This window comes from Neolamprologus multifasciatus, chromosome 10, assembly GCF_963576455.1.
Source record: "Neolamprologus multifasciatus chromosome 10, fNeoMul1.2, whole genome shotgun sequence".
Lineage (NCBI taxonomy): Eukaryota > Metazoa > Chordata > Actinopteri > Cichliformes > Cichlidae > Neolamprologus > Neolamprologus multifasciatus.
The window spans coordinates 4,615,832-4,639,514 of NC_140448.1; the positions used below are offsets into that span (position 1 = coordinate 4,615,832).

The 23,683-nt window shown below is 42.8% G+C and overlaps 1 protein-coding gene and 1 long non-coding RNA gene across 2 annotated transcripts in view; both read right to left on the reverse strand.

Annotated features, from left to right (window-relative positions):
• Positions 1-407: 407 nt before the first annotated feature.
• Positions 408-23,683, reverse strand: part of uvrag (UV radiation resistance associated gene) — a 114,041-nt gene continuing 90,765 nt past the window's right edge. The window contains exons 14-15 of the mRNA XM_085174871.1: positions 17,827-17,918; positions 408-2,639 (exon numbers count right to left, since the gene is read on the reverse strand). Coding sequence (XP_085030997.1) covers positions 1,823-2,639; positions 17,827-17,918 — 909 coding nt within the window. The 3' untranslated portion in view covers positions 408-1,822. The remainder of the gene's footprint in view (positions 2,640-17,826; positions 17,919-23,683) is intronic.
• LOC146509410 (uncharacterized) lies at positions 4,055-17,820 on the reverse strand. Its single transcript, XR_014876470.1, has 2 exons — positions 9,039-17,820; positions 4,055-8,828 (listed from the first exon to the last, which is right to left on the reverse strand). It is a non-coding gene; the product is annotated as an uncharacterized LOC146509410 (long non-coding RNA).

Consider the following 23,683-nt stretch of genomic DNA (forward strand, 5'->3'; position numbering starts at 1 on the left):
GCTGGTGTGGTAAATAATTACACTGTCAGCACCTACACGGGTATTTTGGTAAACAGCGTTGGCTGTGTGTGTTTGAGGTCACTGAAAGCAGAGAAAAACAAAATGTTCAAAAACTCAGTTTCGGTGCTTGGATGTGGACGAGGAAAACCAAGCTTGTGTCAGTCAGTTGTTGCCCACTAGTGTCAGCTGCAAAGGGATTATTACAAATCGCTTCATGGGGATTTTGAATGGATGGACAATCTTTGGAATCTCTTAGCATTCCCATGTTAGCTCAGGGCAGTTGTGCAACTGGAAAGTTGGTGGCCAAACACTTCCATTGAAGTGTGAATGCTTCTGTGTGTGAATGAGATTACTGGTGTTTCTACTTTTGATAGGAAATATTCCAAACAAATGCAAACAGACGACTCTTAAATGGGGTACATACACCCATGCCATTGGACCGAAAGTCTTTAATAACGCCCCCAAAAATCTCCATACAAAAGTATATGTACATGGTCACTTAATGAACTGTATGGTTATGGAAATGATCTAATATGCTTCACCTTTTAGTTTTAAATACAATAAATCCCAACAATCAGCGAACACGGTACTGCATCGGGAACGCGACGTGCGCCGCCAGTGGAAAGTCCATCTTCATCGAGGCCAGCGGTGCAAAGCAGCTGTCCAAGTCTGGCCCCGGATACTGGTTATGACATCAGTCGACTACATTTGACAACATTCGTGAGTGAATCCAAACTAAATATTGATTTCTTCACACACAGTTGCTGAGACACATAAATAAAGCAAAAACTGAAACCAGTGCAAGAAAGCATCGGGAGCAGGGAGACGCCAAATCACAGACGGTGGGATTGAGACACTCGCTAACAGAAGAGAGCCTGAGTGACGTTCCAACAGACGACGGACACGCAGCGACGGGTTTTGGTCTACTGAACGTAAGAATCAGCGGACATGTCATTAAATTTATGCCGATTTATGACGATAAACTTAAAAGATAAAAGCTGAGAAAAAAACAGACACCGTATCCCTGCCAAGATCTGAGAGCTTCGACCTGCCACTCTTAAGATCCTCGTTTAAGACCTGAAGGAGAAACTCGAGCCCGTGAGGAGAATGACGAGGAGATGCAGCGCGTCACAGTTAACAAGTCTCTGACGGGGCTACGGGTTGCAGCTCCCACCTCGCTCTGTGGTAGCACAATACTGCCGCGTCGTTGGGGTCATTGGTGGGATTACTCCAACTGTGATTGCTGATGTGAGGTGTGTGCACTCACACACTTACTTCCAAGTACTCCCTCCTGCAAGTGCCCACTGTCATACGCCCTGAACGAAGGCTCGGGAAGCATTTTAACGTTTGCTCGTGCAGTCAAAGGTGGAATTACTGGGACATCCGACTCTCGAAAAGAAAAAACGCACTAATTCAAAAGACTAGCAGAGTGATCAGGAGGGAGCTGCACTCGCTGTGGATCTACAAGGAGGCGAGTAATGGTCCCGTTTACTGGAACAACAGAGGGGGGGGGTTACTTAAACTGAGGCTAAATCCTTCTGTGGATCTAAAAGGTCTTAAAACTGTTTTTAATCTGTAAAATATATTAAAGTTTGCATGAACAGAGCCCTGCTCGTTGTCCCAGTACTTACACTTTCAACTGCTTCTTATTTAAATGTTTATTATGGAAATGTTTACAATAAGTGCAAATTGGTTGTTTTTCCAGAAGAGCTCCTACGATGTTTTTATGCTATGGTTAAGGAGCGAGCGCCACACACGTCCTCCAAGCCTCGCATGCCCAAAAGCATCTGTGCAAGTTTCCTGCCTTCGTCTCTCCTCGGCCTTACTTCTCAGAGTTCTTGCGTGGCCGACGAAAACTGGACATGTTCTCATTCAGTGCATAGATTCGCCTGGAAAACTCCTCGAAGCCGGCCATGTCCAGCTCTCCCAGCACTTGTTCGTCACACTCCACAGCTACGGCGTGGTCTACGGGGATGCAACGGTAGTCATCCAGCCGGGCTTCATCTGCTAATCCCAGACCTAAACCAGTGGCCTCTGTGCCCATGATCTCCTCCGCTTGTTCCACCGAGCAGCGCAGCTCTGGGATCAGGCTGATGGGCGCCTGTTCTAATACTAAGGAGCCATTCATGGCACCTGGATGCTGGGCGGCGGGCATCGCTTCTTCATCAGTGTCCTGCACCGCAGAAGAGTTTGGTATCATTGAGCTGCTGGACGGGTTCTCCTCCATCTCATCGCCTTCAGCAGTTTTACGTCCTTCCGCCTCCACCGCTGCGCCTCCAGCCTCCTGCTTCTCTTCCTCCTGCTCTTCCTCCACAATGGTTTCCGTATTGGTGGAGAGGTCAAGTGGGGCTTTGCTCGGATCAAGGGAGGATGACAAGTGTGTGGGTGACGGTGACGGCGAAGGCGAAGGCGGTGCCAGGCCAACCTGGGACTTTCCCTCACTGATGGCTGTATTGTAGCTGGGTGGAGGGGTCGCTGGCTTGTATTTAAGCTCTGCTTCAGCCTCTGAACTCGCTCTGTTCCTCAGGCCTCGGTCTGGGGAGCTGGTGTGGCAGGGATAGGCCAGCTCGGAAGCTGCAGACACACCGAGCTGAGACTTGGTGGGCACGGGGATGGAGCTGGAGACATGATGTCGGTCACTGTAAGGAGTAACGAGAGATATCGAATCAGCAAATCGTTTAAAAAGCTACAATAACAAAGTGCCTCTCTATATAACGGCACCATGTTTAAGAGTAATGGAGGAATAATTGCACACTGTACACCTTTAATGACAACAACTGCTTGAGTTTGGATTCGTTTTCTCTGATCCACACACGGTCAAAAGTACACAGGCCTACACACTCACTTAACTCTTTTTAGCACTTGTGCTGAAGGTTCAAACATTTAACCAATACCAAGGCCTCTCAACCTGTTTTTACTGAACATGATTGATTTGCAGTTTCTCTTTGCCAGCAAGCATCAAAGGGGTTTGTTTGACAGCACGTGGATTGACCACGATCAGGAGATCTAAGAAGAATGAGTGACTTGCACAAGTTGAAAAGGTCTCTTTTTCTAAACAACTGCTGATTCCAAGATCATTGGATCAAATAACTGCATGCAAGTACATGTCTCCACTTTTCTATGCTCTGGAAGAAACTGTCACCTTCAGATAAGTGAATGAGGCCAACTTTAAGCTTGTGGACGGGCCTGACCTCGTTGAAAAATGGCAGCCTATTTTTACGAGCAGAGTCTGTTGTAGGAAACCTGGAGAAAGAATGACCATGACTGTATGTGCTGTAAACCTCTGGCCACATTTATCGTAAGTATTTTAGACAGGCTGTTGCATAAATGTGATGTTGTCAATGAAAACGTCTGCAGGCCATCAACTAACAACACACAATTTTGTTAACGTATATGCAGCCAGGTCAGTTCAACAACGGCCAGTGCAATCTCCCAGAGCAGAGGACTCTGAATGATGATGAAGTGAGCAATCATATCCACAAGTAAAGCATGTAGTTATTAGGGCTGGGTTTTTATAATCGATTTATCGATTAAAATCGATTCTGGCTCGGATAACGTGAAATCGATTCATTAAAATCCTGAATCGATTTTTTTAATATAAATTTATTTTGCCCGAAATGTCAGAATCTCAGGTTAAACCTCAAAATTTCAACAACCACCAAACAGCTGAGACAGTAAATGAGAGCAGGAACACGGATTCTGCACAAAGACGTAAACACACAGCGCGGACCCGCTGATCAGAATCAGTTAGATGTCGCCTTTCTCACAGTCGGGGCTGAAAGCCGACAGATTCTGATTCTGATCTGTCGGCGGGTCGAGCTTTGTGTTCACGCCCTTTCACGCTGATTCTAAAGCTGTTAGTTTGATGTCTCTCCAAACAATATTGACTGAACCAGCAGCAAAAGAAGATCCAAACTGCGCTTTTACTGTTTTGCTTCCACCATGATAAAATCACACTTCATGCACAGCTCTCTCTCTCTCTCTCGCTTGTTACGCACAAGTCTACCGTTGTTTACAGCGCTGTCGGCCGACGTTTTTTCTTTTTCATTTTGCATACTTCCGAAAAGAAAACCTAATTTCTGCCGTTCAATACTGAACAAATTTAAACTTTTTAAAATTATGCAAAATGCAAAACGCTGTAACTTCAGAGGTAATGTTCATATGTTGATTAATGGTTTTCTTTCGTTTTTGATGTACTGCAGAATATTTTTATAAAATCCAGGCCAGGAAAATCAGCTTCATGTTTTTCTGTGTTTTATCTTCAGCTACTTTGACACAAAGGCCTCTGCTGTGATGCTCACACCTTTGATAAAGTCTTGCGTGTGTCAGCTTCCTTTTTATAGATACAAAAATATGTAAATGTACTGATCTGAATTATAATATTTCTGACTGTCAAAATTTCCCAGATTCAAATCGAATTGAATTGAATCAAATTAAATCGAATCGAATCGATTCGGGACCTTGTGAATCGGAATTGAATCGATTCTAGAAATCAGTGACGATACCCAGCCCTAATAGTTATGGAAGAATCAAATGACACCACAACTTTCAGTCCTGAACTTTTATCATTGCTCCTCTTTAATAAATGTCTTTGGACATTTTTTTCAATGTCAAAAGACGGTTTTACACAGTTTGTTAAAATCTGTTACAACATATTGTTTGTATTTGTAGCAGATCAAAGATCAAGTCTGCAGCCAACAGAAGAAAGTGGGAAATCCTAAGAAGTCTTCCACCTGGTCCAGGAGAGCAGCAGCTGCAGCTCTTTGTAGGTCACTTCCCCTCACACCATTCAGTCTGTGAGAGCACTATGCATTCAACTTCTGCTTGCTGGAAAAAGCAGCAGGCGCCGACCCAAGTATGTCAGACATTTTCTTCCATCACAGATAACGGTCTTTGGATCGCCCCGCCCATGAACTGGAGCCATAAATCTATTAAACAGGCGCCTCGCCGCTTCTTCCGATAGCCAAGGCCACGTATACTCAGCTAAAAATGACCGTTCTGGTGCAGAATAGCCGGAGTTAAAGCTGAAGCAGGAGCTTCCTTTGAATCGAGGGTAAAGTCGTAACAGACGTCCTTCCTGTTGCTGACGCTCACCGAGGAAGTCTTCTTTGTAACATTTGACATCAGTAATGACAGCACTGGCTGACACGTGCGTTACCCAAAAGTCTGATGGACAGTTTCACCACCAAACCCGTGACAGCTTGTAAAAAGGACCTTGGGTCTGACCCTCTCAGGCACCCTGCCAGGGTGGTCCTGACAGGGTTCATGGGCAGGACACCTCGCTAAGCAGAGTGGAGAAGCTCGTCGAGTTTTAAGAGGAACGTGTCAAACTTCAAAGCGCCTGTGATGCAGTAAATGAGAAACATTCACAGTCTGAAGCTGCAGTATGAAACTGGTTATTGTAACAACCTGGAGATACTGTCCCTCATGGCTCACATTTAAGCTAATTGGAGGCTTACGCGGAGATGTACATGTTGGATCGTCGAACAAGGCCAGGTTTAAAAAACAATAAAGAGGTAATGACGTTATCCAGTGAAAGAGTTCCTCCCAAGTGTGGTCGACAGGAGCTAGGCTCTGCTTTACTTGGCAGTACAGGTCAACCAAAACACATCATCTGCTACAACTGCTCTCCTCCAACGGGCACACGGTCAGTCCTGAGGCAAAGCGTATTTGGGCAAATTGGAAACAATGTGCTCTTTACCACCTAATTTTCTGGAAACATCAATAAGAAGAAGGAACGGAGCGAGAAGCTGAATGATTTGCCATCTCAAACACTTATCTGTAACTTTCCAAATGGAACCATCATGGCCTCCGTGGAAGCCAGTTCAAAAAAAGATTCAAAACCTGAACCAGTGGAAACGCATAAAGACAGATGCCGGGAGACGTCATTTTCTATTTAAGTAATTGGAAAATGTTGTTCAGACTGAATTGTAATGCACATTTGGAAACTGAAGAAGAGTAAAAATCTGAAGGTTTCCGCGCATCATTTATAACAAGCTAGTAAACGATTACTATGTTTTCTATTTGACCGATTGATGTCTGTTCAGCAGTGGCTGATTAGGAGCCTCTGACTTTAATTAGTCTCGCTTATTTTCCTCCACTCCTCCCTCCAGCTGGCTCACCATTTAACCCGCCTGCCCCGATTTCATCCATGCCAGAGAACAATGCATTATTGACACTGGCATAAAATCACACGGTCACCATACGGTCTTTTACAGAATGAGGAGTTTTGTATTTGGACCGTGTTACTTTGTTCCACTCAGTTTCAAGGTTAGGCTCCTATTACTGTCATTAGTTGTGTCAAATTGTGCGGCAGAGTATTAGCAACAGAGACGACTGGGTGTGTCGGGGAGGAAGCCAGCCAAGAGAACCTACGAGCAGGAATACATTTCTCTTTTTCGTTATTTCGTGCTATTTAAAACTGGCAATTAGGTTAAATGTGTATGACCATATGTGAGAATGTGTGTCGATTAATCGTGCCATGAAAACACTTCCTAAAGCTGTCTGGAAAAGCCGGAACTTAAAGTGGTCGTATTTAAATAATGCCAAGTGCTTATAGTAAGCAGTTAAATAGATCCAGAGCTTATTATGAGTGTTTTTTTCAGGAATCGGGTGTTATTGTCTGTTTGGTTAGTAGTAGGGATGGGTATCGTTTAGGTTTTATCCGATTGCGGTGCCAAACCGGTACTTTTGAAACGGTGCCGGTGCTTAAAGAATGGAGAACACACACTTTGTCCAAAAACCTCTCATGTTCAGCTGTTTTTTTTGTAAAAAGATAACAATGTTAGCCTTTTCTGCAGCTATGGGGCATATATGGTATCACTCTTGGCTGGAATATTAGTATATATTAGTACCCATCCCTAGTTAGTAGACACTGATCTATAGGTCTGTAGTATATGAAGATGTACTCAGGTAAGAAGTAAACTACCTTTGCAGTGCAGTAAACCAAAGTTCTGCTTTATAGCACTTCTGTTTAGTGTTACTATATAAAAATATCAGAACCACAGTTAATCTGAAATTCAACAGTTTTGTAAGAGAACGTCATTGAGTTACTAACCGCGTGTGACGCACAGATATCCTTCCACGCCTCGGAGCTCCTTTACCTGTTTAAACATATTTCAGATCACATACTTTTTTGGGCTTTTTCCAATAATAGTGAAGATGATGCTGGTGGTAACTTAGAAGAGCTGTCAGTACATAATGCAGCTCTGACTCCATTGTTTACAGTATTCTCTGTAGTCTGCAGCGTGAAGGATCACAGCAACCTGCCAACTGAATGCATTGCTGGAACGTATATACAAACTTATTGTTTTACATACAGTATAAACACCAATGACACCATCTTTTCCTCTTTTTTGACACAATATACATGTATAGTCTGTATATATAGAGTATTGGCCTCCACGTGTACACCACTTATGAAGATGAGATGCTGTAATCTAGGCTTGAGGTCTCAAACTCTCTGTGCAGCTTGGACTCATACGAGGAGCTCGACATTTCACGCTGACTGGAAGAAGACCTGTTGCTCCCTAATGTATGCTGTGCAGCTCCACAGTTAGCACAAGCTGCTCACCTACAGGAGACATTGAAGTCTCACCGGGCCCCATCCTCAAACAAACCACACATTTTAAAGCTACGAACAGGCCTCTGTCTAAATCATCAAGCCGAAAACTTGACTTGCCAAGCCAGAAATAGCTGCCTTCCCTCTTAAGCGTTTTGCCTTCTCTCTTCCTTTCCACTGCTGTTGTCAAACCTGGCACATTTCAAGGCGATTCAGGAATTTGGTGAGTCAAGCCTTTTTACTGTCTAATCCCCTGACAGGCTTCACAACACGCCCCCGATCATATCCAAATGCTGCTATGGCGTCACAGGTTTTGGGCCAAAGCTAACAACAGCAGATAAGACTTGTGCGTTTGATGTGGTTTAGGGAAATCCCTGTGAAACGACTAAAGTAAACATGACTAAAAACCTGATACGTGCTATGGAGGAAGCTAAGTTTTCTTTCTGCTTTATTAGAGTGGCTCTTATTGACTGTCTGGCCTTTGAAGACAGACTGACCACAGCACAGCATGTGGAACAAAAGCTGAGAACATCCTCGCACTACTCAATGGTGCTGATGTGCTACAGAAATTACAAAGACAAAATCTGCAACACTGATATAATGCGTATGCAGTATGCATGTTGCTATCGTCTTCCTGCGATCCAGTCCCCTCAAAACATCAGTACTCTCTACTAGGGGTGGGCAATAGAAACGACATACGATAGAAACGATATAAATTTGGCCAGCGACAGAGATTTTGACTATATCGCTCTATCACGATAGCGCATGTTGATGATGTCATCAAGCTGCGCCTGTTTTGGTCGAAAGCATTGCAGCAGCTAAAACCATCATCTCCAAAATATGCAGTCATGGGAACAAGATGAAGCACTTTTGAAATATGGGGAAAGCCAAAAACTGAGCTTCCTGCACTTCTGTAACATTGATTCATTAATGTTGAATTCTCTCGCAGCTGCTCTGTTCCCATGTTGTTGCAGTATATTAATAACTAACCTCGTATTGTGGATGAATAATCTCAGTTGTTCTCCTGACTGAAGTTTGGCCCGTTTACAGCATCCTGCTATGCGATTGCATTTGCCCTTGACCACCAGAATCCCTCACGTTAACTTTTATAGAGTGGAAAAAAAGTTGGCGTTCATCCTCCAGCTTCACTGTGCTAATGTTATGCTAACATAGCTGTGTCGCTAGCGATCACGTAGCACATCATTATATACCAGCTTCCAACTTCAGTAACCCTGCAAACGTCACTGCTGTTTAGTTTTCTGCAGAGCTGTACGTTTTAATTTGTTTCAAAAATCTCTCAGTCAGAACATGGTATGAAATGTTTAGGTGTAAACTAGCAAGCTAACTTCCTGCTAACTTCTAACTCCGTTAAATTTAACAACTTCTGTTTTCATGGATGCCTGGATGTTAAACTTAATTGTTACACCTGGTAAAGCAGCAACGCTGATCGTTTTATTAAAGATGAAAGAATTTAGACAGTTTTTAACTCTTAGTGTTCGTTTGATTTTGGGACCTGAAGCAGACGGAGTTTAGGACCCAGATTACTCCGCGAAGCTCCTCACTACAGCAGCCGTAATGCTCTGTAGTGCATTACGCATCCGCACTCATCAAGCAGTGCGGCTTACCAAAGTTGTACTAAAACATTTTTTAACCGATTTCTGCACGCAGAAGGCACACTCTCGATTTTTGAGAAAATTAAAGGATTTTAAGTTTGTCTTATGGTGTGGAAAATACGTTATACAGAAGAAAAGAATATATCGTGATATATATCGCCGTATACAAACCCCACTTATGATGCATAGAAAGCCTGGGTTGGGTCAGTGGCTGTCAAACTCAGGTGTTTGGGCCACAGACGACCACGTGGGGTGGGGAGGGGTATTTATATTTATCTTACATGTTGTCAGAATGTAAGATATTAAAAAACCAAAACAAAAAGGTATCACAACTTTTAAAAAAAGGTGAGAGAAAGAGAAAATGTATTCCCAAACGAGGAGGAATGGATGCTTGGAGCACACGAAAAAGGAAACGATCAAAAATACAGCAATTCCACAGAGAACCTGTCAAACTTAACGTCCCTTACAAATGCTTATTTTAGGTGTATAACTCAAGAATTTCTCTTCCTTTTTTTTGCACTGACAGGAGCGCAGCTGTGTAAATATTACAACCCTCGGTGTACTTCATGCAACACAAATCCTTTTGCTAACTTCAGCCACTGTGGGGTTTGGGGAAGATTCACATCCACCAGCTGTGGCGTTGAATGTGCATGGCTAGGCGCCCCGCCACACCTTGATCCCCCCACACACGTGTACGTAGCCCCGCTTCCAGGCACCGGAGTGGGATTAGGACCCTGTGAACTTCTGCCAGGCCCTCAGCGGATGTGGAGCGGCAAATGGGACCATGTTGAACGTGTTTGCTTTGATGTCGACAGACTGCGTAGTTTACAAAGAACTGGTTTCTGGTGCTGTCTCTATATGCCTCTCGATAATAGATTCACCATTTTCCCCACTGCTTCCCATCCTTCAGCGAGATTAGAGGAGGAAAAAGAAAAAACTATACTGCTCATTTTTCACCAGGGCTGCATTGTATATACGCTGACATGTTATGATGTGTTTCTGAGAGAGAACTGTTTGGAAATCTATTAAGATATGATCAGCAGTTTCCCAGATGAGCATCACGAAGCCCACTGTATAAAAATGACATACGCTCTTTTAGATTCTCACACGCATTCTTTCTGCTTTTCCATTCGCTCTGTATAAAATATCCAAGATGAACCCACTATGCACCCGTGGTGTGGGTATGAATTATTTCTATATGTAGGAGGCAAATGTTTCCAAATCTGTTCTGGAAACAGTTCCCTCCATCATAGCCTTCACCACATCATTGTTGTTTGGATGTGAGGAAGGAAGAAAAAGGTGGCAAAGAGGAGGATAGGCAGCTGATTAGCCTGCCTCTCACAGGCTATATAGCAAAATTACCTGCAGCTGTCACGTAGCCTCTTAAAAACATCCATATTTCATAAGCAGAGTCCCAGCTCCAGGCATTCCATCTGAATTCAGCCTTTTTAAATCCGGCAGGAAGAAGAACCGGAACTGACACGGATAGAAAGCAACAGTGCGTCCAACAAAGCTGTACTTTTATGACAAAATGTGTGGGTCAACTTATTAACCCTTTAAGACCTACCATAGAACCAAGTCCGCCAGAGCTTATATTATATGTTTACATGCTGTGGAGCCATTTTTGGGAGCATTTCAAGTTGCTATACATCAATACAACCATTATAGCCCAGATTTTAATAATATGTCTGCATTAAGTGCATAGTAATTACATAAATTGCAAAAAAGTGCAATAAACTACAAAAAAATTGAAAATCGTTTTTGTTTTTTAACATATATTTCTAGTTAGAGAAATTTAAGAGGCTTATCCCTCAAAACTGTAAATACAAAAAAGTTGCACAAAATAGTTTCCCACCACAGGAAATTTATTTAGAGTGTCTTCATAGTTTTATTTTTGAAATACACCAATTTTTATACACTGCAGGAAAAACAAAAATAAATATTATAATGCAAATTTGCAAAAAAGCAGCATATGCATCAAAATAAACTATTTCCAGCAGTGCAATATGAGTCCTAAGCATCCCAGAAACGACACAGAAAGTCATAAAGTCAAACATAACTTTTAAAAACACCAGTATAGGCTCATGAGGCCCTGATGGTAAAAAACTACATTTCTGCAAAAAATGACGTCACTTCCGGTTTCGGGCAGGTCATTGAGAACATGCAAAAGTTCACGCTGACGTCTATTCCAACGTAGGAAGTGTTATGAACAGCTGATCGGATCGGCAAAGCGTGTTTCTGGAATATTATGTTTTTGTTGCTGCAAGTGCTTTTTATGCAGTTTTTGCAAAGCTATATGTGGAAGGAAACTGTGACCGAGGACAAGCTGATGGCATAAGATGTAAGTACAACTCCTCCGGTTTCATATGCAAAAAAAATTATTGCGCTAGCTCACGTGGTTGCAGAGCTACCGGGATTTAAAAATAGTTACGCAAAACAGAGCGTGCTGCTCTGACCGGCTTTAAAGGGTTAAGTAACACAAATGAACAAATAAAATGTTGAAAACATACATGTACTCTTCTTGCTCAGATCAAGGACCAATAAAGTTTTTTTTTTCAAGCAGCAGTCAGAAGTTGACAGATTTGTCCATTCACACCACTTTACAGAGGATTCGTTCATCAACCGTGTGTCAGGCTGGACTTTCATCTGGGCGAATCCAAAAAAGACGGAATGTCCCATTTATAGAAGTTACACTAGTAACATTACATCAGTGAAATACTGGAACGTTTGTCTTATGACTACACTTTGAGACAGTGGGCATATACATTGTTACTAAGCTGCTTTTTGCCGTTTTAAGATTCTCATTTTTCCTGTGAGTTACTGCGGTAAGGGTAACAGTAGGTTACAGAAGTTACTTAAGCAACCATTTATTTAGCCGGGGGCGCTTAATTTAGGTGGAACACCTAATGGAATGATTGAAGAATGAATCTAGTTTTAGGAACGATTTTTTTGTTTTTATTCATTCCACAATTAGAAGAGGAGGCTGTGGTGCTCACAGGGACTGGTTTCTATTTGTGAAAGTCAGAGCAGAGGCAGAACATCCAAAGAAAGAAACTAAAAAGTAGAAACTAATAAACTAAAAAGATTTTTGTGAAATGTAAATCCAGTGGAAATCTAAGGAGCTTGGAAAGAAAAGTGGACTTCTTCAGGTTTCTCGGAGACGTTTCAGCTCCCGTCTGAGAAGCTTCTTCAATTCTAAGAGCTCGGTGGAGTCCGAGGTATTTAAGCCCTGATGGGAGTTGCTCCTTAAGAGGGTCCCCGACCCACTATTGATCATGTTCCTCATCATATAAGGCAATGTGTGAAAACGGGTGTGGTCATTATCAGCAGAGGTTTCAGGGGACACCACTGTGAGACAGTTTCTGACCATTAAACTGACCTCACAGCCCGCTGTTCACCAGCGGTGCCAGCTTCAACTATGCAAACACAAACACTACGTTAGACGAACAGAATCGACTTCTTTTATTTGGTTTCTCTGTCCAAAATGTGAACATTGGCATCCTCGAAAGACTGACCCAATGTTGTCCCGTCCATTCTGCTCACCTATGCTGGTGTCTGTGCAATCTGCTGATTGGATGAAAGCACAGTTGGGACAACCACATGTTTAAAGAGCTTTCTTTACATGCGTTCCTTCTCTTTCCCTTCTGCCTCAGAGGGGACGTTTTCTGCCCGGTGATTGGAGTCCTGATTACTCCAAGTTTGTGTTCCGGAGGGTGGTGGGAGTCAAAGAGTCGATACTGGTCTGCGTGTGTGGGCTTCCGATAAACTTCAGCATCGAGGTTTCCATTCTCCTCAGTGTACACAGCACAGTGCAGAAACGGCAAACTATTATTCTTTGTATGGTGGATTCTATGTTTCTATTCTATTTCTTGGGTTTTGATTTGTCATCAACGTATTTGTACCAGTGGTTAGGTACGGTCCCTTCAAAAGAGCCTCACTTTCCACTTCCACAAGGTTTGCCACAGTGGGTGACACTGGGGAGCCCGTGGCACATCCATGTTTTTGTCTGTAGAAACCTTTATTGTATTTCCACGAGGGCTGCTTGATTATGGCAAAAATGATAATCACGATTATTTTCACTGAAATTGAGATCTCGATTATTTGACGATATTTATTTAACAATAACAATGTTGAATAATGACTTTAAAAAATAATATAAAATAGTGCAAATACTGATAACAGTGCAAATGTTTGCAATATAAGAAATAAATGAAAAATGTAAACATCTATGTTTAGTGAACTTTGCAGTGTTGCTCTGTGGTGCAGCTACGACACTGTAGCAAAGTTTACACACTGTGTCTACTTGATCCACGTCTGACTCATGAACCCATAATGTTTCCACACCACTCAAGTTTTTTTACCTCTTTTCAACCAACAGCAGTCACTCTCCTCTCCAAATAACTTCTGCTTAGCTTTCCGAGCTTCCCTCGGGTCCCCTTAATCAACCCCCGGGCCTCGGACCGGTACCGGTCCATGAGTCGTTTGGTACCGGTCCGTGAGTCGTTTGGTACCGGGCCGCGAGAGTTGAGGCTCAGGTGTGAAATGTATAGTTTTCAGGGTTTTAAACGGTTTTCAGCGTTATTTTGTTATCGTTTTTATCGTTTACTCGGTTTTCCTGGGTCTTTTCACGCGTGTTATGAATAAATTTTCTTTTTTTCGGTACCGGTACTAGTTTTATTTTGTTGTATTTATCCGCGACACCTTAAAGGCCGGTCCATGAACATATTGTCGGGCATAAACCGGTCCGTGGCGCAAAAAAGGTTGGAGACCGCTGCTCTAAATTGTTGTGACACGTGTTCGAAATGCAGAGAGGTGCGCTCGATTTGCCACACGGAGCAGCGCGAGAGTAAAGCACGAGGGAGGGGCTAATAATCGGCTCAGTCATTTTTAATGATCGTTGAAAGCCCAGATCGTAATCATGATTAAAATTCGATTAATTGAGCAGCCCTCATTTCCACAGCATGTCTTTATCCTGTCTTCCTTCTCTCACCCCAACCAATCACAGCAGATGGCCCCGCCTCTCCCTGAGCCTGGTTCTGCTGGAGGTTTCTTCCTGTTAAAAGGGAGTTTTTCCTTCCCACTGTCGCCAAAGTGCTTGTTCATAGGGGGTCATGTGATTGTTGGGTTTTTCTCTGTATGTATTATTGTAGGGTCCACCTTACAATATAAAGCTCCTTGAGGCGACTGTTGTTGTGATTTGGCGCTGTGTAAATAAAATTGAATTGAAAAATTGAAACTGAATATTTAAAATATTTGGTTGTAAGGCAGAGGTCTGACAGTGATCGGGGGTAAAGCTAATTCTGTTTTCTAAGGCGCTGTCTTGCTGTAGTCATTTTCTGACCGTCTCCACTGTCTCAGTTTTGGGACTGCAAGTGAAGCGTGAGACCACAACAAAGGGCTCTATGGTTTCATCTGGATCCAGTGTAAATGTCTGAGTTTCTGATTTGGTCTTTGAACTGAAGAAGCTTCTCGGATGAAACGGCATCAAACTCGTCTCTGAAACTCGTAGATAACCATGACCTGTAAGGCTGGGAATCCAGTGGAGTTGAGTCCCAGAACATAAACATGCACAACATACCATTGTAGGTTTCATTTAAATATATACATATTTATGTCTAATATCTGTTACAATTGCCTGTTGTACTCTGCTGTATTGAGTAGCTAAATGGCAAAATAACAAAACTTAACTAAAATAGTTTTGCTCAATATGTACGAGAGGTTTAAAGACGACTTAGTGTTGTGGCACGCCATCAATTATTAGTCTTCAGAGGTGCCTGTAGGCAGACAGAGTGCGCTTCCAGTCTTTGTGCTAAAATAAACTAATCAGCTGCTGGCTGCTTCATATTTACTCTACAGAAACGAAAGTGAACATCAATCTAGCTCGTACATATTTTCTCCAAATGCCGAACCATCTAATCGCTGTGGCAACATAGCTGAAGCTCTATATCTTCTGACAGTGCTAATGACAGATAAATCTGTAACATGTGTTTGTGGCTCAGTGCTGCTCAAAATGATGGGAACGGCAGTTTCTTTCACTCAGCTGATGGCTTCTGAGTCAGTACAGAGCAGCTCTCCTCTGTCACTGTGGTCTCGTTGTCACACAAGAGCGTGGCTGTGGAAAACCGCTGCAGAAGACTTCCACTTTCTTTAAAACCTCCCGTGCGCTCGCGCACACACAGCTTCAGGGTTAGCAGACCCACGCTTTCATCTCATCTGTCTTTGGGCTCTTCCACTTCCCGTGAAGATTTTGTGGGAGTGGGACAGAGTTGAGAGCTCGAGCTTTTCATGGCGTCTTTCCTTTCAAAACAAAAGATTATTCAATTAATGTGTGTAATACACATTTTCCCCTTTGCTGACCCAGGGAGAGGAGATCAAAGACAGCTTTGTCTTTTATAGGGAAGTGGAGCTGAAGTCTGATGGAGACCAACTCTCAGGTTTTAGTAAAGGGTTACTCACGGGCCATAAGACTGGAGCAGAGATCTAAGCATTCCAGTGGACAGAGTAGCTGCTGTAAAACTCATTACCCACCCCTTCTTTTAGATGTAGGGAAATGATGATGTGCAGGGACGTTACATCATCATAACTTAAAACATAGTATTCTTTTAGCAGCACTTTCAAAGTCTTTTGTAAATAACAGTCTATGTGACAAGCGCAACGAATGGCTGCATCAAATCTTTATTTTAATTTCCTACTAATGTGCCGACTCCTGCGCTGTATATTCTGTATCAATCTGTTGTTTAAGGCAGCCGCCCCCAACCAATTTTGTGCCACGGACCAAGGTTATTATCGTTAACGAAAACTAACGAAATAACGAAAACTAGAAGTGAAAAAACATTTTTGTTAACGGAAATAAAAATAAAAACAAAAAAGGGAAAACTAACTAAAACTATAATGAGTGTTCACAAAACTAACTAAAATTAACTGAATTTATAGCAAAAATGTGTTTAGTTTTCATTGATGTGTGCGTGTCATACAAGAGTCAAGGGTGAAAATGAAGTTTAGTTTACAGATTTTTTTCTTGCTGTGTCTCATTATGCCAGCAGGTGGCAGCACGTTAGTCGAGTCGTCTGTGTTGCTGCTCCGTCCACGCGCAGAATCATGTCAGGAAAAGTCGGGAGCCAGAGTCCAATTTGGGATTACTTTGAATATGACTGTGTTTTGGATAAAGCAAGTGTCTTGTAGTGGAAAGAGACAAATTATGAGGGACGTTTCTAAAGGGAAAAAAATCCCACAAACCTTAAAGTGCACTTGAAAAGCTCACACAAGAAGGCTAACCTAGCTTAGCTTGAGAAGGTAAGCTAGAAGGTAAGGGAGCACACTCAACCCTCATCCCCAGAAACAGAAGCTAACCCCAGGCAAGGCAGCGTGATGCATCCCGAGACAACAGGACGGGGATATCTACACAACTGTGTGAGTCAATTACCTTCAAAAAGTTTATCAATTCACTTGAACCAAAATTACGAACACCCGGTGCTGCGAGAGTTAATAGTCTCATTGGGGCCAAGATATACATTTTATAGTTGCCTGGTATCAATGGTTGTTCATCTGCCTTTATTTATTTATTTAAAGAACCCATAGGTGGGAATGTGAGTTGTCTGTCTCTGCGTGTTAGCCCTGCGACAGACAGGCGACCTGTCCAGGGTGCAGTATGGTAGCTGGAATAGCAACATACCCAAGGATGAGCAGAATGACTGATATGATGAAACTGGGATTTTGTTACACTTAATTATTGCAAACACAACTAAAACTATAACTGAAACTAATCAAAACTAAACTGAAACTAAGGATTTTCAAAAAAATAAAAACTAAACTCAACTAGCAAACAATTGGTAAAAACTAATTAAAACTGATATAAAATTGAAAATCTGAAGTCAAAACTAAATAAAAATAAAAACTAATGAAAATTGCAAAACTATTAAAACCCTGCCACGGACCGGCCTTTAAGGTGTCGTGGATAAATACAACAAAATAAAACCGGTACCAAAAAAAAAGACGATTTATTCATAACATGCGGGAAAAGAGCCAGGGAAATTAAGTTAATGATAAAAACCCTGAAAACCATAAATGTCACACCCGAGCGTCAACTCTTGCGGCCCGGTACCAAACGACTCACGGAGCGATACCGGTCCATGGCCCGGGGGTTGGGGACGCTGGTTTAAGATACAAAACATGAATAGCACTATTGCTGATTAGCTGACTAATTCAAAAGTAGTCTGTTTGTTTTGGCAGCAGTGCTACTATTAGCCTACTTTAGCCCATTTCATGGTTAAAATCACTAACAGGGACAAAAGTGTTTGTAAGTGAGAGTGTTGAAAAGCGTCAGACTGAAGACTTTGTCCTTTTTCTAATAGTTCAGCTTTTGAAAAATGTGCTGGTCATTATGTAAATTGGCAGCTTGTGTGTTTAGAAATGTGTGCGTTGTTAGCAGATCTCCAGCAAAAATGGCGACTCCAAAGTTAGCGTGTTTGAGACTGTCCATGTCCATTGGCCCTGCTTAGTAAACTACAAACTATTAACTTGGAGCATGGCCTATACTTTGAATCTAGCTAAACACAGCTTGCGTGTGAAGCTGCATGTCTCTCCTGCAAACACAGAGCAGATTTCTGAATCATCTTTAGCACCCACTGTAGAAAGTGTCTGCGTCATTCTTACCATCGCACCATCAGCCCATGTTCCAGGAAGTTCTTCAGGTTGGGTAGCGTCTGCTGCAGGTCTGGGGTGGTCAGTCCATGTTGATATCTCAGCTGCAAGACAAGGGAGCCACATGCTGTGTCATTAACTCCTCACAACCTACCACGTTGTACTGAGCCACATGTGACCTTACATATGGTGGGCCGGCACTGTCGCATTTAACTCTGACACATGTGCACAGTCTCCATGTTTACAGGAGATAGAAATATTACCTACAGAAGAAGTCTGCATTCTTTCGCCATGACACAGTGCTATTCTCCCCTTCAGACTATTACTCATCTGGACACAGAGTGGGCAGTTTTCCCTGATAACAGGCATGTGCGCTAATATGTAAAGCGTGTGGAAAGACAGGAGATGAGATGCGGGTGGCAAGAAACAGCAAACACGTTACTGAAACATCTGGATGAAATGGGGCAAAGACAGGACATTAGAAAGCCCATTACATTCTCCCATGATCTCTCGCTCTGACTTCTATATTTGGCCTTGAACAGTCCCCTCCTTTTAGCCACAGCACTTTATTTCATGATGATACAATCAAATCTTACATTTTAAAAAAAGGAAAAAGTTTCAAGGCCACCTTGAACCTCCGGCACTCGTGCCAGAAATATCTCCTCCAACAGTTGAGTGATGTCACAGCAAGCCATCAGTTGTCCCGGGGAGTTTATTTAACCTATATCACTGAACAGCAGAGGAGCATCATGCCACACGTCTAGCTTATATCTCAGAGGCCCCTCGATCACATACACACTGCCTACATCGGCTTACATCTGTTTTGTTTCCACTTGGGTGCCACAGCAACCACTCAAATTTCTTTTTTAAACACTTCTGTGGTGAAGAGATGACGCGCACATGACTATGACAGTCCACTCACTCAGGATGCACTCAGATGCAGCTCGGTGATATACGAGCACTTAATGGATAAGCGGCCTAACTGAAAAAGGAATCAAGGAGAAATAAATGTTGAGGCCTCTGAGGTCAAAGATTAGATTTACCTGCTTAGTAAAAGAAGAGACAGATGTTTTCAAGGTCGTCAGCAGGCCTTCAGACACATCCATACAAGCTTTTTTTTTTCTTGTGGTAAATTTTGCTGTAGTGGCACAGTAGCCACACCTAACATTTAGGTTTCACAATCCGGTGCTTTTGTGGGGCTCTCTTAAATGAAGTGTGCGAAGTGATTGTGGTTACAAAGCACAATTAAAGAGTGCTGCATTGTCTGCACTAAAAATCCTGTAATTTTCTCAAAAATCATCAGTGGGTCTCATGTATGAATTCTGGTTGTGCTCACTGACCTCGAACCAAGCTAAGCTACGAAGCCGCACTGCTTGATGGATTGTTGGAGCATTATAGCTGCCGTAGTCAGGAGCCTCGCAGAGGAATCTGGGTCCTAAACTCCGTCTGTTTCAGGTCCCAAAGTCAAACGAACACTGCAGCATCACTGAGAGTTAAAAACTGTCTAAATTTTTTCATCTTTAATAAAATGATCAGTGTTGCTGCTTTACTAGGTGTAACAATTAAGTTTAACATCCAGGCATCCATGAAAACAGAATTTATTACATTTAACAGAGTTAGAAGTTAGCTTGCTAGCTTCCACCTAAACATGATATAGCATGTTCTGACTGAGAGATTTCTGAAAGAATTCAAATGTACAGCTCTGCTATCACTTCCAACATAAATGAAGACAGAAAACTAAACAGCAGTGACGTTTGTAGGGTTACTGAAGTTGGGCTAGCTGGTATATAATGATGTGCTACGTGATCGCTAGCGACACAGCTATGTTAGCATAAACACAATGAAGCTGGAGGATGAACGCTAACTTTTTTCCACTCGATAAAAGTTAACGTGAGGGTTCCTGATGGTTAGGGACAAATGCAGAACAACTGAGATAATCCATCCACAATATGAGGTTAGTCATTAATATACTGCAACAACATGGGAATAGAGCCGGTGCCAGAGAATTCAGCATTAATGAATCAATGGTACGGAAGTGGAGGACGCAAGAAGAATGAGTTGAGTAAAGTTTGACTTATCTGACTGTTTTTGTTTCACTTAATGCGCCTTATAATCTGGTGCGCCTTATGGTCCGAAGAATATGGTACACGATAAAAATTCCCCAAATTATATTTATATGCATTATTTACCCAAAGACATAAGTTTCACTGTATAACCAACAGGAGAGCAGTGAGGCTTTGTAGAGGACTGCTGCACACTCGTCTCTCAGCCCACAACACAGAGACCAGTGGTAACTGTAAGGATATCCATCTGAAGCCAGATTAGGACCCGTAACAGCGTTGATGGAGCTGATCTGGTCAATTCTGCATTTTTCTGTGTCAGGATGATGTCACCCCACCTGGCAGGTGACTGTGTGGACACAAGTTGCGGTTTGAAAAGGTTAAAAGCAAAAATATGTTTGGCAGCAGAAGCTCTTCAAATATGAGAGACCCAGACAAACACCAAGCGTGGCTCTTGTAAAGCTTGATTAATAGCAAGTAGAGGCATAAAGGCACTGAAACAAAAAGGTCCACTCAACATAAATCCCCTTCAATGTCAACAGCTGCCAGAATAATGTGCACACTGTATGGCATGAGGGGTACAAGTATGTGTATGATGGACTGAAGTGTTTTGCATCAATCTTGCAGTGTGTTTTTGCATGTGTGTGTTCTGGTCTCAAATGGTCCGTGTCTGTTAGGGGAGCACCAGAATCAACAGCTCTGACAGTATCAGAGGGAGATTTTATCAAACACAGCTCATAGTGGGGGAGTCGGAGACAAGGGTGACACCTCAAAACCCAGCTGATGATGGAACGGTCCAAAACCCACGAGAACAACACAGAGATCCCATTCATGGATCAAGGTAAACATCGGGGTTCTGACCAAGAGATGGTGGAACTGGGTTTGAATCGGTAGGCCAAGATCAATAACACCAACAGATTTAGACCCAAAGAAGACAAAGCACAGCAATGTCAGCAAAGTGGTGCTGGCTGCTAAATGCTACAAAAATTCAGTCCCAGAGGTTTAAAAACGAGAACGCAGGAATCATGAATCAGATATAAATATAAGGTTAAAGCCTTTGTAGAACATAATGTATGTTTTCCTTCTCAGTTAGGCAGCGTAACAAAACGCTATCTTTAAAATCCCATTACTGTGTTCTTGAGTGTGTGAAAAACACTGATGTCAAATTACATGGCTGTAAGTTCGAGTGCGTGTGGAGGAGAAAAAGCATGAGCCTGCATTTGGATTTGTTCCTTTTATTGTTTTCCTTATGATTAGAAAGTATGAGACGTACAGCAAGCGGATATGAGCGAATACGAGAGACTGATGGGTGACGTCACAGTCTCGCTCCCAGTGATCTTCAGCACTACGGAGGCCGTCGTGAGCAATTTAACTTCTGATGTTTTTGGTTTTGTGCGACATACAGTCGACCCCCCGTCTACACCTGCCTCTGTATGACATCATTGAGAAAGAATATTCCTAATATAGTCACATCAGAAACATAAAGACACCTGTGGGCACAGAAACCGTCACTCTACCTGGTGTTCAAATCTTCTTTCTGCAAGGGGCAGCCAAGCAGAAGAAAGTAGGAGCGAACAGCTTGTTTCAGAGGATGAGGGACTGCACCAAGACGTAGCACGATGTAAGAAAGGATTATTACTGAACTGCAAATCATGCAAAACAGCTCTAGTACCATCTGTAGACAAATATATCGTGCTGGGCACAGTTGGTATAAATATGTCCGCCCTGAGGAAGCCCATATGTGGTTGCTTTGTATTCTGATGAGGAACACGGCTGATCCTTTATAATGTATGCCTCCTACAAGCCGACGCTGAAGAATTCCAAACTCTACCTGCATGCATATCCACTCAAGCCAAATCTCTGCCAGTGTGCACCAACAACACTTGAGCTAAGTGTGTGCTTGGCAGTGCAGAGCCACCAGTGCTGGGTGACTGCAGCTTCACACTGTCTCTGTAATGAGGTGTTAAACACATTCAGACAGTTTGTAAGGCTGAGCGCATACAGCCCTACAGCTGACCCAGCGCTCAGCCAGCCAGACGTTCAATATTCATAAACCAGTCTGGCCCTTCCTGGTAGAAGCTGCATTAAGTTTCTCCTCAGGGTTCACAGGGTATGTGTATATATATGAGTGCTGCTTGTGGCCTCTGTGTAGGGAAGATATTTTTCCTGTAAGCTGGCTTTCAAATATGCAAGCATCAACCCTCTTATTTCTTCTTCTGACCCGCCTTCTGATCTCTAGACACAAACAGAAAATCAAAAATGGAACATGGAGAGCTGAGAATACTGCAAAAGAAGATGAAAACTGTGAGAACCCAGCAACAGCGGGCCACAGGCCTGGGATCAGCAAAGCCATGAAGCTACGGCAAAGAGCTGCTGAAGCTAGGGTAAGAAGAGAGGTGGTGATCAGTGAGCAGTGGTGTGGCTAAATACTGAGAAAGAACACTACAGATTAGGGATGCACCGATACTGGTATCAGGTATCGGCCTCGATACCACATTTTCTAAAGTACTCGTTAAAAGTCCCCTGATACCGAGGACCGATACCACGGTCTGAGACCTGTCTATGTTCGAGCGGCATGTAAGGGGTTAATCACAGGCGCCGAGTACAAAGAGTTTACCCACGCTTATTTACCCACGCTTATTAGCACAGAGGAGCATAGCTGATGCTAAAACAGTGGGACGGAAAATAGTTGGGCATTTTAAACATTCCGCCTTAGCCTACTCCCGCCTCGAGGACATTCAGGGACAGCTCAACCAGCCAATAAAGAGACTGCAGCAGGACATACAGACGCGCTGGAACAGCACGTATTACATGCTCCAGTCCCTCATTGAGCAAAAGCCTCTGATGTCATCCCAGCTGTGCCTGTGCTTGTGAGACAGAGAAACAGACGAACAAATTTAAAATTACATTTTGTTTTTTTATAATTATTTATTCTGTAATATGTTGCATACAACATGCTTTTCATTTTAAATAAATGTTCTTAATTCCAAACTAGTCCCTTGTTGTTGTTTTTTTGTTAAATTATAAGACTAAAGCTGTTACCTGTAAATTTAAATCATGTTTTTATTAAGTACTCGGTATCGGCGAGTACTGAAATGTAAGTACTCGTACTCGTTTCCAAAAAAGTGGTATTGGTGCATCCCTACTACAGATGTGATGTTTGCTTTGATTGATGGAGACGTATAAGAAGTTAAGTAGGAGTTGCACTGTGTCTGTGGAGCTAAAGAAAGCGTATGATAGAGTAAGACAGGAGCTGTGGTACTGAATGAGCAAGTCAGGAGTGGCAGAAAAGCATGTAAGGCTGGTGCTGCACATGCATGAGGACGGTGAGAGTAACATATGGGTTTGAAGGTAGAGGTGGGACTACATCAGGGGTCTGCTCTGATGTTTGCAATGGTAACTGACAGGCTGACAGACGAGGTCAGGCAAGAGTCTTTGTGGAGTATGATGTTTATGTGATCTGCAGTGAGAGCAGGGAGCAGGTGGAAGAGGGTTTGGGGAGGTGGAGGGATGTACTGGAGAGAAAAGAAACCAAAGTCAGTAGATGTGAGACAGACTACATATGTGTGAAGGTTTATGAGCTGAAATGCCTTAGGTCAACCATCCAAAGCAACGGGCAGTGCACAAGAGAGGCGAGGAAGAGAGTGCAGGCAAGGTGGAGTGGGTGAAGATTATTAGGGGTGAAATGTGAGAGAAGGATAGCAGCAAGAGTGAATGAAAAGACTGGTAGAGAGATCTGGTGTATGGTTTGAAGACAGCGGCGCTAACAAAAAGAAGGAGGCCGAGCTGAAGATGATCAGATTAAGAGC